Source organism: Oncorhynchus mykiss, chromosome 21 (genome assembly GCF_057628025.1).
Source record: "Oncorhynchus mykiss isolate SJ-2025 chromosome 21, ASM5762802v1, whole genome shotgun sequence".
Lineage (NCBI taxonomy): Eukaryota > Metazoa > Chordata > Actinopteri > Salmoniformes > Salmonidae > Oncorhynchus > Oncorhynchus mykiss.
The window spans coordinates 57,891,816-57,909,984 of record NC_143042.1 but is presented as its reverse complement, the minus strand read 5'-3'; the positions used below and the strand labels follow the sequence as shown (position 1 = coordinate 57,909,984).

Sequence of the window (18,169 nt, the reverse complement as noted above, 5' to 3'; positions counted from 1 at the left end):
ATACTGTTTTTATTTATTTACTTTTCTGCTCTTTTGTACACCAGCATCTCTATTTGCACATCATCATCTGCTCATCTAGCACTCCAGTGTTAATCTGCTAAATTGTAATTATTTGCTCCTATGGCCTATTTATTGCCTACCTCCTCATGACATTTTCACACTGTATATATACTTTATTTTTTCTACTATGTCATTGACTTGTTTATTGTTTACTCCATGTGTAACTCTGTGTTGTTGTCTGTGTCACGTTGCTATGCTTTATCTTGGCCAGGTCGCAGTTGTAAATGAGAACTTGTTCTCAACTTGTCTACCTGGTTAAATAAAGGGTTAGAGTTATATATATATATAAATACCTGGTTAAATAAAGGTGAAATAAAATAAAATAAAAATATATCTGGAGTATTTCTCCTGTCTTATCCGGTGTCCTGTGTGAATTTAAGTATGCTCCCTCTAATTCTCTCTTTCTTTCTCTCTCTCGGAGGACCTGAGGCCTAGGACCATGCCTCAGGACTACCTGGCATGATGACTCCTGGCTGCCCCCATTCCACCTGGCTGTGCTGCTGCTCCAGTTTCAACTGTTCTGCCTGCGGCTATCAAACCCTGACCTGTTCACCGGACGTGCTACCTGTCCCAGACCTGCTGTTTTCAAATCTCTAGAGACAGCAGGGGCGGTAGAGATACTCCTAATGATCGGCTATGAAAAGTCAACTGACATTCCCTCCTGAGGTGCTGACCTGTTGCACCCTCGACAACTACTGTGATTATTATTATTTGACCGTGCTGATCATCTATGAACATTTGAACATCTTGGCCATGTTCTGTTATAATCTCCACCCGGCACAGCCAGAAGAGGACTAGCCACCCCTCATAGCCTGGTTCTTCTCTAGGTTTCTCCCTAGGTTCTGGCCTTTCTAGGGAGTTTTTCCTAGCCACCGTGCTTCTACACCTGCATTGCTTGCTGTTTGGGGTTTTAGGCTGGGTTTCTGTACATCACTTTGAGATATCAGCTGATGTAAGAAGGACTTTATGAATACATTTGATTGATTGATTGATTACCTTAGCACATGGTATGTTGTAACAGCTCCATGTGGCTTACCTTAGCACATTGTATGTTGTAATAGCTTAATGAAAATTACCTTAGCACATGGTAAGTTGTAATAGCCTTCCACCTACACTTTCCGTGTAGATGGAGATAATTAGCATAACTGTCAGTGCTCCGCCCCTCTGCCCTGCCAAACGTTCCTTCGTTCACTGAGCAGCTGAGCCAGGCAGCTGAGCCAGGCAGTGGAGCCAGGCAGTGGAGCCAGGCAGCGGAGCCAGGCAGCTGAGCCAGGTAGTGGAGCCAGGCAGCTGAGCCAGGAAGCTGAGCCAGGCAGCGGGCAGTGGAGTCAGGCAGTGGAGCCAGGCAGTGGAGCCAGGCAGCTGACCCAGGCAGTGGAGCCAGGCAGCTGAGCCAGGTAGCGGGGAGTGGAGTCAGGCAGTGGAGCCAGGCAGCTGAGCCAGGCAGCGGAGCCAGGCAGCGGAGCCAGGCAGCGGAGCCAGGCAGCGGAGCCAGGCAGCTGAGCCAGGCAGCTGAGCCAGGTAGTGGAGCCAGGCAGCGGAGCCAGGCAGCTGAGCCAGGCAGCGGAGCCAGGCAGCGGAGCCAGGCAGCTGAGCCAGGCAGCGGAGCCAGGCAGCGGAGCCAGGCAGCTGAGCCAGGCAGCGGGGAGTGGAGCCAGGCAGCGGAGCCAGGCAGCTGAGCCAGGCAGCGGGGAGTGGAGTCAGGCAGTGGAGCCAGGCAGTGGAGCCAGGCAGCTGACCCAGGCAGTGGAGCCAGGCAGCTGACCCAGGCAGCGGAGCCAGGCAGCTGAGCCAGGCAGCGGAGCCAGGCAGCGGAGCCAGGCAGCTGAGCCAGGCAGCTGAGCCAGGTAGTGGAGCCAGGCAGCGGGGAGTGGAGCCAGGCAGCGGAGCCAGGCAGCTGAGCCAGGCAGCTGAGCCAGGCAACGGGGAGTGGAGCCAGGCAGCTGAGCCAGGCAGCTGAGCCAGGCAGCTGAGCCAGGCAGCTGAGCCAGGCAGCGGGGAGTGGAGCCAGGCAGCGGAGCCAGGCAGCTGAGCCAGGCAGCGGAGCCAGGCAGCTGAGCCAGGTAGTGGAGCCAGGCAGCGGGGAGTGGAGCCAGGCAGCGGAGCCAGGCAGCTGAGCCAGGTAGTGGAGCCAGGCAGCGGGGAGTGGAGCCAGGCAGCGGAGCCAGGCAGCTGAGCCAGGTAGTGGAGCCAGGCAGCGGGGAGTGGAGCCAGGCAGCGGAGCCAGGCAGCGGAGCCAGGCAGCTGAGCCAGGCAGCTGAGCCAGGCAGCTGAGCCAGGTAGTGGAGCCAGGCATCGGGGAGTGGAGCCAGGCAGCGGAGCCAGGCAGCTGAGCCAGGCAGCGGAGCCAGGCAGCGGAGCCAGGCAGCGGAGCCAGGCAGCGGAGCCAGGCAGCGGGGAGTGGAGCCAGGCAGCGGAGCCAGGCAGCTGAGCCAGGCAGCTGAGCCAGGCAGCGGGGAGTGGAGCCAGGCAGCGGAGCCAGGCAGCTGAGCCAGGCAGCGGGGAGTGGAGTCAGGCAGTGGAGCCAGGCAGTGGAGCCAGGCAGCTGACCCAGGCAGTGGAGCCAGGCAGCTGACCCAGGCAGCGGAGCCAGGCAGCTGAGCCAGGCAGCGGAGCCAGGCAGCGGAGCCAGGCAGCGGAGCCAGGCAGCTGAGCCAGGCAGCTGAGCCAGGTATTGGAGCCAGGCAGCGGGGAGTGGAGCCAGGCAGCGGAGCCAGGCAGCTGAGCCAGGCAGCTGAGCCAGGCAGCGGGGAGTGGAGCCAGGCAGCGGAGCCAGGCAGCTGAGCCAGGCAGCTGAGCCAGGCAGCTGAGCCAGGCAGCGGGGAGTGGAGCCAGGCAGCGGAGCCAGGCAGCGGGGAGTGGAGCCAGGCAGCGGAGCCAGGCAGCTGAGCCAGGCAGCGGAGCCAGGCAGCTGAGCCAGGCAGCGGGGAGTGGAGCCAGGCAGTGGAGCCAGGTAGCGGAGCCAGGCAGCTGAGCCAGGCAGCCGAGCCTTCAGCCATTTGGCCGACGCAGGCGGTGACTTTAATTACATCGGCGCCGCCCCTTTTCTTTACCGCCGGGACACTTTCTCTGGCTATGAACCCATCGTGAAGAAACAGAGCTCTCTCATTGGTCGTGGCGTCACCTCGCCTCACCTGTGGAACTTATTGTCTGCTTTTCTCTATGATATTACAGCAACAGACAGATATTGGTGTGAACACATGAAAGCATGAAACAAAAAACATAGGAACATCGATATTTATCATAAATCCTTTATTCTAATGTATTCAGTACATACAGGAGACCGATCAACAGAACAGTGGTCTCCTGATGGAGTTGGGGACAGGGCTGAATGTGTAAAGGTCAACAGAACAGTGGTCTCCCTATGGAGTTGGGGACAGGACTGAATGTGTAAAGGTCAACAGAACAGTGGTCTCCTGATGGAGTTGGGGACAGGACTGAATGTGTAAAGGTCAACAGAACAGTGGTCTTCTGATGGAGTTGGGGACAGGGCTGAATGTGTAAAGGTCAACAGAACAGTGGTCTCCTGATGGAGTTGGGGACAGGACTGAATGTGTAAAGGTCAACAGAACAGTGGTCTCCTGATGGAGTTGGGGACAGGGCTGAATGTGTAAAGGTCAACAGAACAGTGGTATCCTGATGGAGTTGGGGACAGGGCTGAATGTGTAAAGGTCAACAGAACAGTGGTCACTTGATGGAGTTGGGGACAGGGCTGAATGTGTAAAGGTCAACAGAACCGTGGTGTCCTGATACATAGGATGATGTAATGACATCATTAAACAAAGATGTGACCAAAATCTATGTCCCTAATGGCACCCCATTCAATATAACACAGTGCACTACTTTAGACCAGAGCCCTATTTTCTATAATATAGTGGACTACTTTAGACCAGAGCCCTAGTCTCTATAATATAGTGGACTACATTAGACCAGGGCCCTATTTTCTATAATATAGTGGACTACATTAGACCAGGGCCCTATTCTCTATAATATAGTGGACTACATTAGACCAGAGCCCTATTCCCTATAATATAGTGGACTACATTAGACCAGAGCCCTATTCCCTATAATATAGTGGACTACATTAGACCAGACACCCTATTCTCTATAATATAGTGGACTACATTAGACCAGACACCCTATTCTCTATAATATAGTGGACTACATTAGACCAGGACCACAGGGTAACGGGGAGCCATTTGGAATGCAGTCAAAGTGTCTGTTCTGAATTATGACTGGTCCAATGGACCCTGCTGTCTGGAAGGTGATTGGCTGAGCTCACATCTTGCTCTCACATGGCTCCACCCCTTTAGACACGGGTCCCGACACAGACTCTGGGGCGTCCTCTTCAGTGCCTGATTCAAATCAGAGAGGAAAATACTATGAAGTGTGTGTATGTGCGCGTGTTTTAGGGTGTGTTTGTGTGTTCATACCTACTTGCCTGGCTGCTTAAGTGTTTATTTCGCTGTCTATACTCGTGTGTGCGTACACTCACCCTCTTTCCTGTCTGCGTGTGTGTCCTCCAGGTGTCTGGTCAGCAGTCTGGGCCCTGCCAGGCCGATCCCCAGGGCTCCTATAGGTGCTGTAGTGAGGATGGCCAGAACAGCCACAGTCAGAACATCCAGACCGTACTTCACCAGAACCTCATCCCCCGACACACGGGCCATGTCCAAGGCTGTAGAACCTATCGCTGCCTAGAACCCAACAGGACCAGTTAGAATGATTTAGATACCCAGATCTAGAACCAAATACCCCTCTACACGGGCCATGTCCAAGGCTGTAGAACCTATCGCTGCCTAGAACCCAACAGAACCAGTTAGAATGATTTAGATACCCAGATCTAGAACCAAATACCCCTCTACACGGGCCATGTCCAAGGCTGTAGAACCTATCGCTGCCTAGAACCCAACAGAACCAGTTAGAATGATTTGAAACCCCCGACAGATCTTGACTGCATCCCTCAGTGGCTGGTGGGACATATGGGATGATCATTCTAAGCTGGGACACATGGAAACCGAGGTCTCGATTCCATCCAAAACGCACAAGTTCAGCATAACAGTGCGACTGAAATTTAAAGACAATATTCCAATGTTGGTGGGGACTGAAGTCACTTAAACGGTGCACATGGCGACTCAATCGGAAATGACATTTACATGACAAGCACGCTGTACTTCAGCGATAAGGATGGAATACCCATGTGTTTGATTCAATTAAGATCTATGTGTTTGATTCAATTAAGACCCATGTGTTTGATTCAATAAAGACCCATGTGTTTGATTCAATAAAGACCCATGTGTTTGATTCAATTAAGATCTGTGTTTGATTCAATAAAGACCCATGTGTTTGATTCAATAAAGACCCATGTGTTTGATTCAATTAAGATCTGTGTTTGATTCAATAAAGACCCATGTGTTTGATTCAATAAAGACCCATGTGTTTGATTCAATAAAGACCCATGTGTTTGATTCAATTAAGATCTGTGTTTGATTCAATTAAGACCCATGTGTTTGATTCAATTAAGACCCATGTGTTTGATTCAATTAAGACCCATGTGTTTGATTCAATAAATACCCATGTGTTTGATTCAATAAAGACTCGTGTGTTTGATTCAATTAACACTTGTGTGTTTGATTCAATTAAGACCCATGTGTTTGATTAAATTAAGACCCATGTGTTTGATTCAATTAAGACTCATGTGTTTGATTCAATAAAGACTCATGTGTTTGATACCTTTCCATCTATTCCATTCCAGCCATTACCTCCTTCCAAAATGTCCTCCCACCAGCCTCCTGTAAGGGCTTAGAAAAAAGGGTTCCAAAAGGGTTCTTTGGCTGTCCCCATAGGAACTGTCCCCATAGGAACTGTCCCCATAGGAGCTGTCCCCATAGGCAGCAGTGTATTTGTAGCTAATTAAGCTCTCACCTGTACGGTGGCTTTGGGGATCCAGGCCAAAGCGATAAAGAGCTTCTCTCTCAGAGTGAAACCAGCAAACAGAACCACAGATAGAGTTACCAGAACACGAACCAGCAGGCCTGCACTGATACAGACCAGACCCAGACCTAGAGAGAGAGGGGGGGAGGGGGGAGAGAGAGAAAGGGGGAGAGAGAGAGAGAGACACAGAGAGATGGGGGAGAGAGAAAGAGGGAGAGGGAGGGGGGAGACACAGAGATAGAGATGGGGGAAAGAGAAAGAGAGAGAGGGAGGGGGAGAGAGGGAGGGAGGGGGAGAGAGACACAGAGATAGAGATGGGGAGAGAGAAAGAGGGAGGGTGGAAAGAGAGAGAGAGAGGGAGAGCGAGAGGGAGAGAGGGAGGGGGGAGAGGGAGGAAAGAGAAACACTCTACTTTATTAGAATAAGTACTGAAGTTGTATCATTGTAGTATTATAGTAATATACTAATAGTAGTATGGTAGTACTGTAGTAGCAATATAGTAGTTGTAGTAGTAGTATGGTAGTACTGTAGTAGTAGTATGGCAGCAGTAGTAGTATAGTAGTACTGTAGTAGCAATATAGTAGTTGTAGTATGGTAGTACCGTAGTAGCAATATAGTAGTTGTAGTAGTAGTATGGTAGAACCGTAGTAGCAGTATAGTAGTTGTAGTAGTAGTATGGTAGTACTGTAGTAGCAATACATTAGTTGTAGTAGTAGTATGGTAATACTGTAGTAGTAGTATGGTAGTACTGTAGTAGCAATATAGTAGTTGTAGTAGTAGTATGGTAGTATCGTAGTAGCAGTATAGTAGTTGTAGTAGTAGTATGGTAGTACTGTAGTAGCAATACATTAGTTGTAGTAGTAGTATGGTAATACTGTAGTAGTAGTATGGTAGTACTGTAGTAGCAATATAGTAGTTGTAGTAGTAGTATGGTAGTACCGTAGTAGCAGTATGGTAGTTGTAGTAGTGGTAGTATGGCAGTAGTGTAGTAGCAGTATAGTAGTTGTAGTAGTAGTATGGTAGTACCGTAGTAGCAGTATAGTAGTTATAGTGGTAGTATGGTAGTAGTAGTAGTAGTATGGTAGTAGTAGTATGGTAGTACTGTAGAAGTAGTATGGCAGTACTGTAGTAGTAGGATGGCAGTAGTAGCAATATAGTAGTTATAGTAGTAGTAGTATGGTAGTACTGTAGTAGTAGTATGGTAGTACTGTAGTAGTAGTATGGTGGTACTGTAGTAGTAGTATGGTAGTACTGTAGTAGTAGTATGGTAGTACTGCAGTAGTAGTATGGTAGTACTGTAGTAGTAGTATGGTGGTACTGTAGTAGTAGTATGGTAGTAGCAGTAGTATGGTAGTACTGTAGGAGTAGTATGGTAGTAGTAGTAGTATGGTAGTAATGTAGTAGTACTATGGCAGTAGTAGTAGTACGGTAGTACTGTAGTAGTAGTATGGTGGTACTGTAGTAGTAGTATGGTAGTAGTAGTAGTATGGCAGTAGTAGTAGTATGGAAGTACTGTAGTAGTAGTATGGTAGTACGGTAGTAGTAGTAGTACGGTAGTACTGTAGTAGTAGTATGGTAGTACTGTAGTAGTAGTATGGTAGTACTGTAGTAGTAGTATGGCAGTAGTAGTAGTATGGCAGTAGTGTAGTAGTAGTATGGATGCAGTAGTTGTATGGTTGTACTGTAGTAGTAGTATAGTAGTACTGTAGTAGTAGTAGTATGGCAGTACTATAGTAGTAGTATGGTGGTACTGTAGTAGTAGTATGGTAGTAGCAGTAGTATGGTAGTACTGTAGGAGTAGTATGGTAGTAGTAGTAGTATGGTAGTAATGTAGTAGTACTATGGCAGTAGTAGTAGTACGGTAGTACTGTAGTAGTAGTATGGTGGTACTGTAGTAGTAGTATGGTAGTAGTAGTAGTATGGCAGTAGTAGTAGTATGGAAGTACTGTAGTAGTAGTATGGTAGTACGGTAGTAGTAGTAGTACGGTAGTACTGTAGTAGTAGTATGGTAGTACTGTAGTAGTAGTATGGTAGTACTGTAGTAGTAGTATGGCAGTAGTAGTAGTATGGCAGTAGTGTAGTAGTAGTATGGATGCAGTAGTTGTATGGTTGTACTGTAGTAGTAGTATAGTAGTACTGTAGTAGTAGTAGTATGGCAGTAGTAGTAGTATGGCAGTACTGCAGTAGTAGTATGGCAGTAGTAGTATGGCAGTAGTAGTATGGTAGTACTGTAGTAGTAGTAGTGTGGCAGTACTGTAGTAGTAGTATGGTAGTACTATAGTAGTAGTATGGCAGTAGTAGTAGTATGGTAGTACTGTAGTAGTAGTAGTATGGTAGTACTGTAGTAGTACTATGGAAGTAGTAGTAGTATGGTAGTACTGTAGTAGTAGTAGTATGGTAGTACTGTAGTAGTAGTATGGCAGTACTGTAGTAGTAGTATGGCAGGAGTAGTAGTATGGTAGTACTTTAGTAGTAGTATGGTAGTACTGTAGTAGCAATTTAGTGGTTGTAGTAGTATGGTTGTAGTAGTATGGTAGTACTGTAGTAGTAGTAGTAGTATGTTAGTAGTAGTAGTAGTAGTATGGTAGTACTGTAGTAGTAGTATGGTAGTAGTAGTAGTATGGTAGTACTGTAGTAGTAGTATGGTAGTCCTGTAGTAGTATTATGTTAGTAGTAGTAGTATGGTAGTACTTTAGAAGAAGTATGGTAGTAGTAGTAGTAGCAGTATGGTAGTAGTAGCGGTAGTATGGTAGTAACAGTAGTAGTAGTAGTATGGTAGTACTGTAGTAGTAGTAAGGCTGTAGTAGCAATATAGTAGTTATAGCAGTAGTAGTATGGTAGTACTGCAGTAGTAGTATGGTAGTACAGTAGTAGTAGTATGGTAGTAGTAGTAGTAGTATGGTAGTACTGTAGTAGTAGTATGGCAGTAGTAGTAGTAGTATGGCAGTAGTAGTAGTATGGTAGTACTGTCGTAGTAGTATGGCAGTAGTAGTAGTATGGCAGTACTGTAGTAGTAGTATGGTAGTACTGTAGTAGTAGTATGGTAGTACTGTAGTAGTAGTAGTATGGCAGTAGTAGTAGTATGGCAGTAGTGTAGTAGTAGTATGGATGCAGTAGTTGTATGGTTGTACTGTAGTAGTAGTATAGTAGTACTGTAGTAGTAGTAGTATGGCAGTAGTAGTAGTATGGCAGTACTGCAGTAGTAGTATGGCAGTAGTAGTATGGCAGTAGTAGTATGGTAGTACTGTAGTAGTAGTAGTGTGGCAGTACTGTAGTAGTAGTATGGTAGTACTATAGTAGTAGTATGGCAGTAGTAGTAGTATGGTAGTACTGTAGTAGTATGGTTGTACTGTTGTAGTAGTATGGTAGTACTGTAGTAGTAGTATGGTAGTAGTAGTAGTAGTATAGCAATAGTAGTATGGTGGCAGTAGTAGTATGGTAGTACTGTAGTAGTAGTATGGTAGTACTGTAGTAGTAGTAGTATGGCAGTAGTAGTAGTAGTACTAGTAGTATGGCAGTAGTAGTAGTATGGTAGTACTGTAGTAGCAGTTTGGCAGAAGTAGTAGTAGTATTATAGTAGTAGTGTGTATTTACCCACTGTATTGGGGTTCAGTGTAGATACTGTGATTTCTGCTCCTATCAGTCCAAACAGTAACGGCTGGAAGATGTCCCAGAAGGTCCCTACCACTGCTGCTACTGGGCCCTGGAAAGGTTATAAACATGTTATATAACATGTTTCTAGTTAACAGTACAGTAATATATAATGACTGTGTTTCTAGTTAACAGTACAGTAATATCTAATGACTGTGTTTCTAGTTAACAGTACAGTAATATATAATGACTGTGTTTCTAGTTAACAGTACAGTAATATCTAATGACTGTGTTTCTAGTTAACAGTACAGTAATATCTAATGACTGTGTTTCTAGTTAACAGTACAGTAATATCTAATGACTGTGTTTCTAGTTAACAGTACAGTAATATCTAATGACTGTGTTTCTAGTTAACAGTACAGTAATATCTAATGACTGTGTTTCTAGTTAACAGTACAGTAATATCTAATGACTGTGTTTCTAGTTAACAGTACAGTAATATCTAATGACTGTGTTTCTAGTTAACAGTACAGTAATATCTAATGATTGTGTTTCTAGTTAACAGTACAGTAATATCTAATGACTGTGTTTCTAGTTAACAGTACAGTAATATCTAATGATTGTGATGCTAGTTAACAGTACAGTAATATCTAATGACTGTGTTTCTAGTTAACAGTACAGTAATATCTAATGACTGTGTTTCTAGTTAACAGTACAGTAATATCTAATGATTGTGTTTCTAGTTAACAGTACAGTAATATCTAATGACTGTGTTTCTAGTTAACAGTACAGTAATATCTAATGATTGTGTTTCTAGTTAACAGTACAGTAATATCTAATGACTGTGTTTCTAGTTAACAGTACAGTAATATCTAATGATTGTGTTGCTAGTTAACAGTACAGTAATATCTAATGACTGTGTTTCTAGTTAACAGTACAGTAATATCTAATGACTGTGTTTCTAGTTAACAGTACAGTAATATCTAATGATTGTGTTTCTAGCTCCATCAGTACAGTAATATCTAATGATTGTGTTTCTAGCTCCAACAGTCAGTAATATCTAATGATTGTGTTTCTAGCTCCAACAGTCAGTAATATCTAATGATTGTGTTTCTAGCTCCATCAGTCAGTAATATCTAATGATTGTGTTTCCAGCTCCAACAGTCAGTAATATCTAATGATTGTGTTTCTAGCTCCAACAGTCAGTAATATCTAATGATTGTGTTTCCAGCTCCAACAGTCAGTAATATCTAATGATTGTGTTTCTAGCTCCAACAGTCAGTAATATCTAATGATTGTGTTTCTAGCTCCAACAGTCAGTAATATCTAATGATTGTGTTTCCAGCTCCAACAGTCAGTAATATCTAATGATTGTGTTTCTAGCTCCAACAGTCAGTAATATCTAATGATTGTGTTTCCAGCTCCAACAGTCAGTAATATCTAATGATTGTGTTTCTAGCTCCAACAGTCAGTAATATCTAATGATTGTGTTTCTAGCTCCAACAGTCAGTAATATCTAATGATTGTGTTTCCAGCTCCAACAGTCAGTAATATCTAATGATTGTGTTTCTAGCTCCAACAGTCAGTAATATCTAATGATTGTGTTTCCAGCTCCAACAGTCAGTAATATCTAATGATTGTGTTTCTAGCTCCAACAGTCAGTAATATCTAATGATTGTGTTTCTAGCTCCAACAGTCAGTCATATCTAACGATTGTGTTTCTAGCTCCAACAGTCAGTAATATCTAATGATTGTGTTTCCAGCTCCAACAGTCAGTAATATCTAATGATTGTGTTTCTAGCTCCAACAGTCAGTAATATCCAATGATTGTGTTTCCAGCTCCAACAGTCAGTAATATCTAATGATTGTGTTTCTAGCTCCAACAGTCAGTAATATCTAACGATTGTGTTTCTAGCTCCAACAGTCAGTAATATCTAATGATTGTGTTTCTAGCTCCAACAGTCAGTAATATCTAATGATTGTGTTTCTAGCTCCAACAGTCAGTAATATCTAATGATTGTGTTTCCAGCTCCAACAGTCAGTAATATCTAATGATTGTGTTTCTAGCTCCAACAGTCAGTAATATCTAACGATTGTGTTTCTAGCTCCAACAGTCAGTAATATCTAATGATTGTGTTTCTAGCTCCAACAGTCAGTAATATCTAATGATTGTGTTTCCAGCTCCAACAGTCAGTAATATCTAATGATTGTGTTTCCAGCTCCAACAGTCAGTAATATCTAATGATTGTGTTTCTAGCTCCAACAGTCAGTAATATCTAACGATCCCAAAACAATGAAAACTTATCCCAAAAATATAAGAAAGGAAATAAAAAATATGAGAATAAGTCCGAAATAAAAATATATATGATGATGTAATGACATTACAGCTGTAGTTATATATGACGTAGTTATATATGATGTAGTTATATATGATGTAGTTATATATGATGATGTAATGACATTACAGCTGTAGTCATATATGATGTAGTTATATATGATGTAGTTATATATGATGTAGTTATATATGATGATGTAATGACATTACAGCTGTAGTTATATATGATGTAGTTATATATGATGTAGTTATATATGATGATGTAATGACATTACAGCTGTAGTCATATATGATGTAGTTATATATGATGTAGTTATATATGATGTAGTTATATATGATGATGTAATGACATTACAACTGTAGTTATATATGATGTAGTTATATATGATGTAGTTATATATGATGTAGTTATATATGATGTAGTTATAAATGATGATGTAATGACATTACAGATGTAGTTATATATGATGATGTAATGACATTACAGCTGTAGTTATATATGATGTAGTTATATATGATGATGTAATGACATTACAGCTGTAGTTATATATGATGATGTAATGACATTACAGCTGTAGTTATATATGATGTAGTTATATATGATGTAGTTATGTATGATGATGTAATGACATTACAGCTGTAGTTATATATGATGTAGTCATATATGATGTAGTTATATATGATGATGTAATGACGTTACAGATGTAGTTATAGATGATGATGTAATGACATTACAGCTGTAGTTATATATGATGTAGTTATATATGATGTAGTTATATATGATGTAGTTATATATGATGTAGTTATATATGATGTAGTTATATATGATATAGTTATATATGATGATGTAATGACATTACAGCTGTAGTTATATATGATGTAGTCATATATGATGTAGTTATATATGATGTAGTTATATATGATGTAGTTATATATGATGTAGTTATATATGATGTAGTTATATATGATGATGTAATGACAATGCAGCTGTAGATATATATGATGTAGATATATATGATGATGTAATGACATTACAGCTGTAGTTATATATGATGTAGTTATATATGATGATGTAATGACATTACAGCTGTAGTTATATATGATGTAGTTATATATGATGATGTAATGACATTACAGCTGTAGTTATATATGATGTAGTTATATATGATGATGTAATGACATTACAGCTGTAGTCATATATGATGTAGTTATATATGATGATGTAATGACGTTACAGCTGTAGTTATATATGATGTAGTTATATATGATGATGTAATGACATTACAGCTGTAGTTATATATGACATTACAATGACATTACAACTGTAGTTATATATGATGATGTAATGACATTACAGCTGTAGTTATATATGATGTAGTTATATATGATGATGTAATGACATTACAACTGTAGTTATATATGATGTAGTTATATATGATGTAGTTATATATGATGATGCAATGACATTACAGATGTAGTCATATATGATGTAGTTATATATGATGATGTAATGACATTACAACTGTAGTTATATATGATGTAGTTATATATGATGTAGTTATATATGATGTAGTTATATATGATGATGTAATGACAATGCAGCTGTAGATATATATGATGTAGATATATATGATGATGTAATGACATTACAGCTGTAGTTATATATGATGTAGTTATATATGATGATGTAATGACATTACAGCTGTAGTTATATATGATGTAGTTATATATGATGATGTAATGACATTACAGCTGTAGTTATATATGATGTAGTTATATATGATGATGTAATGACATTACAGCTGTAGTTATATATGATGTAGTTATATATGATGATGTAATGACATTACAGCTGTAGTCATATATGATGTAGTTATATATGATGTAGTTATATATGATGATGCAATGACATTACAGATGTAGTCATATATGATGTAGTTATATATGATGATGTAATGACATTACAGCTGTAGTTATATATGATGATGTAATGACATTACAACTGTAGTTATATATGATGTAGTTATATATGATGTAGTTATATATGATGATGCAATGACATTACAGATGTAGTCATATATGATGTAGTTATATATGATGATGTAATGACATTACAACTGTAGTTATATATGATGTAGTTATATATGATGTAGTTATATATGATGTAGTTATATATGATGATGTAATGACATTACAACTGTAGTTATATATGATGATGCAATGACATTACAGCTGTAGTTATATATGATGTAGTTATATATGATGTAGTTATATATGATGATGCAATGACATTACTGATGTAGTTATATATGATGTAGTTATATATGATGATGTAATGACATTACAACTGTAGTTATATATGATGTAGTTATATATGATGTAGTTATATATGATGTAGTTATATATGATGATGTAATGACATTACAACTGTAGTTATATATGATGATGCAATGACATTACAGCTGTAGTTATATATGATGTAGTTATATATGATGTAGTTATATATGATGATGCAATGACATTACAGATGTAGTCATATATGATGTAGTTATATATGATGATGTAATGACATTACAACTGTAGTTATATATGATGTAGTTATATATGATGTAGTTATATATGATGTAGTTATATATGATGATGTAATGACATTACAGCTGTAGTTATATATGATGTAGTTATATATGATGATGTAATGACATTACAACTGTAGTTATATATGATGTAGTTATATATGATGTAGTTATATATGATGATGCAATGACATTACAGATGTAGTCATATATGATGTAGTTATATATGATGATGTAATGACATTACAACTGTAGTTATATATGATGTAGTTATATATGATGTAGTTATATATGATGTAGTTATATATGATGATGTAATGACATTACAACTGTAGTTATATATGATGATGCAATGACATTACAGCTGTAGTTATATATGATGTAGTTATATATGATGTAGTTATATATGATGATGCAATGACATTACTGATGTAGTTATATATGATGTAGTTATATATGATGATGTAATGACATTACAACTGTAGTTATATATGATGTAGTTATATATGATGTAGTTATATATGATGTAGTTATATATGATGATGTAATGACATTACAACTGTAGTTATATATGATGATGCAATGACATTACAGCTGTAGTTATATATGATGTAGTTATATATGATGTAGTTATATATGATGTAGTTATATATGATGATGCAATGACATTACAGATGTAGTTATATATGATGTAGTTATATATGATGTAGTTATATATGATGTAGTTATATATGATGTAGTTATATATGATGTAGTTATATATGATGATGCAATGACATTACAGATGTAGTTATATATGATGTAGTTATATATGATGTAGTTATATATGATGTAGTTATATATGATGATGTAATGACATTACAGCTGTAGTTATATATGATGTAGTTATATATGATGTAGTTATATATGATGATGTAATGACATTACAGCTGTAGTTATATATGATGATGTAATGACATTACAGCTGTAGTTATATATGATGTAGTTATATATGATGTAGTTATATATGATGTAGTCATATATGATGTAGTTATATATGATGTAGTTGTATATGATGATGTAATGACATTACAGCTGTAGTTATATATGATGTAGTTATATTTGATGTAGTTATGTATGATGATGTAATGACATTACAGCTGTAGTTATATATGATGTAGTTATATATGATGTAGTTATATATGATGTAGTTATATATGATGATGTAATGACATTACAGATGTAGTTATATATGATGTAGTTATATATGATGATGTAATGACATTACAGCTGTAGTCATATATGATGTAGTTAGATATGATGTAGTTATATATGATGATGTAATGACATTACAGCTGTAGTTATATATGATGATGTAATGACATTACAACTGTAGTTATATATGATGTAGTTATATATGATGTAGTTATATATGATGTAGTTATAGATGATGATGTAATGACAATACAGCTGTAGATATATATGATGTATTTAGATATGATGTAGTTATATATGATGATGTAATGACATTACAGCTGTAGTCATATATGATGTAGTTAGATATGATGTAGTTATATATGATTATGTAATGACATTACAGCTGTAGTTATATATGATGATGTAATGACATTACAACTGTAGTTATATATGATGTAGTTATATATGATGTAGTTATATATGATGTAGTTATAGATGATGATGTAATGACAATACAGCTGTAGTTATATATGATGTAGTTATATATGATGTAGTTATATATGATGTAGTTATATATGATGTAGTTATATATGATGTAGTTATATATGATGTAGTTATATATGATGTAATGACATTACAGCTGTAGTTATATATGATGTAGTTAGATATGATGTAGTCATATATGATGATGTAATGACATTACAGCTGTAGTTATATATGATGATGTAATGACATTACAACTGTAGTTATATATGATGTAGTTATATATGATGTAGTTATATATGATGTAGTTATAGATGATGATGTAATGACAATACAGCTGTAGATATATATGATGTAGTTATATATGATGATGTAATGACATTACAGCTGTAGTTATATATGATGTAGTTATATATGATGTAGATATATATGATGTAGATATATATGATGATGTAATGACATTACAGATGTAGTTATATATGATGTAGTTATATATGATGTAGATATATATGATGTAGATATATATGATGATGTAATGACATTACAGATGTAGTTATATATGATGTAGTTATATATGATGTAGTTATATATGATGTAGTTATATATGATGTAGTTATATATGATGATGTAATGACATTACAGATGTAGTTATATATGATGTAGTTATATATGATGATGTAATGACATTACAGCTGTAGTTATATATGATGATGTAATGACATTACAGCTGTAGTTATATATGATGTAGTTATATATGATGATGTAATGACATTACAGCTGTAGTTATATATGATGTAGTTATATATGATGTAGATATATATGATGTAGATATATATGATGATGTAATGACATTACAGATGTAGTTATATATGATGTAGTTATATATGATGTAGTTATAGATGATGATGTAATGACAATACAGCTGTAGTTATATATGATGTAGATATATATGATGTAGTTATATATGATGTAGTTATATATGATGTAGTTATATATGATGATGTAATGACATTACAGCTGTAGTTATATATGATGATGTAATGACATTACAACTGTAGTTATATATGATGTAGTTAGATATGATGTAGTTATATATGATGTAGTTATAGATGATGATGTAATGACAATACAGCTGTAGATATATATGATGTAGTTATATATGATGATGTAATGACATTACAGCTGTAGTTATATATGATGTAGTTATATATGATGTAGATATATATGATGTAGATATATATGATGATGTAATGACATTACAGATGTAGTTATATATGATGTAGTTATATATGATGTAGATATATATGATGTAGATATATATGATGATGTAATGACATTACAGATGTAGTTATATATGATGTAGTTATATATGATGTAGTTATATATGATGTAGTTATATATGATGATGTAATGACATTACAGATGTAGTTATATATGATGTAGTTATATATGATGATGTAATGACATTACAGCTGTAGTTATATATGATGATGTAATGACATTACAGCTGTAGTTATATATGATGTAGTTATATATGATGATGTAATGACATTACAGCTGTAGTTATATATGATGTAGTTATATATGATGTAGTTATATATGATGTAGTTATATATGATGTAGTTATATATGATGTAGTTATATATGATGTAGTTATGTATGATGATGTAATGACATTACAGCTGTAGTTATATATGATGTAGTTATATATGATGTAGTTATATATGATGTAGTTATATATGATGATGTAATGACATTACAGATGTAGTTATATATGATGTAGTTATATGTGATGATGTAATGACATTACAGCTGTAGTCATATATGATGTAGTTAGATATGATGTAGTTATATATGATGATGTAATGACATTACAGCTGTAGTTATATATGATGATGTAATGACATTACATCTGTAGTTATATATGATGTAGTTATATATGATGTAGTTATATATGATGTAGTTATATATGATGTAGTTATATATGATGTAATGACATTACAGCTGTAGTTATATATGA

At 37.8% G+C, this 18,169-nt stretch overlaps 1 protein-coding gene across 3 annotated transcripts in view; it reads right to left on the bottom strand.

Moving 5' to 3' along the window:
* Positions 1-3,297: 3,297 nt before the first annotated feature.
* The window catches only part of LOC110509411 (sodium/hydrogen exchanger 9B2), a 56,227-nt gene continuing 41,355 nt past the window's right edge, over positions 3,298-18,169 (bottom strand). For 2 of the 3 annotated variants that reach the window (XM_090214954.1, XM_090214956.1), the window contains 4 exons: positions 9,586-9,694; positions 5,983-6,119; positions 4,556-4,754; positions 3,298-4,415 (listed from right to left, as the gene is read on the bottom strand). In XM_090214954.1, the coding sequence (XP_090071080.1) occupies positions 4,339-4,415; positions 4,556-4,754; positions 5,983-6,119; positions 9,586-9,694 (522 nt within the window). In that variant the 3' untranslated portion in view covers positions 3,298-4,338. Of the gene's footprint in view, positions 4,416-4,555; positions 4,755-4,795; positions 4,959-5,982; positions 6,120-9,585; positions 9,695-18,169 lie in introns of those variants that run through there. The other variant, XM_090214955.1, reaches the window with a different exon arrangement.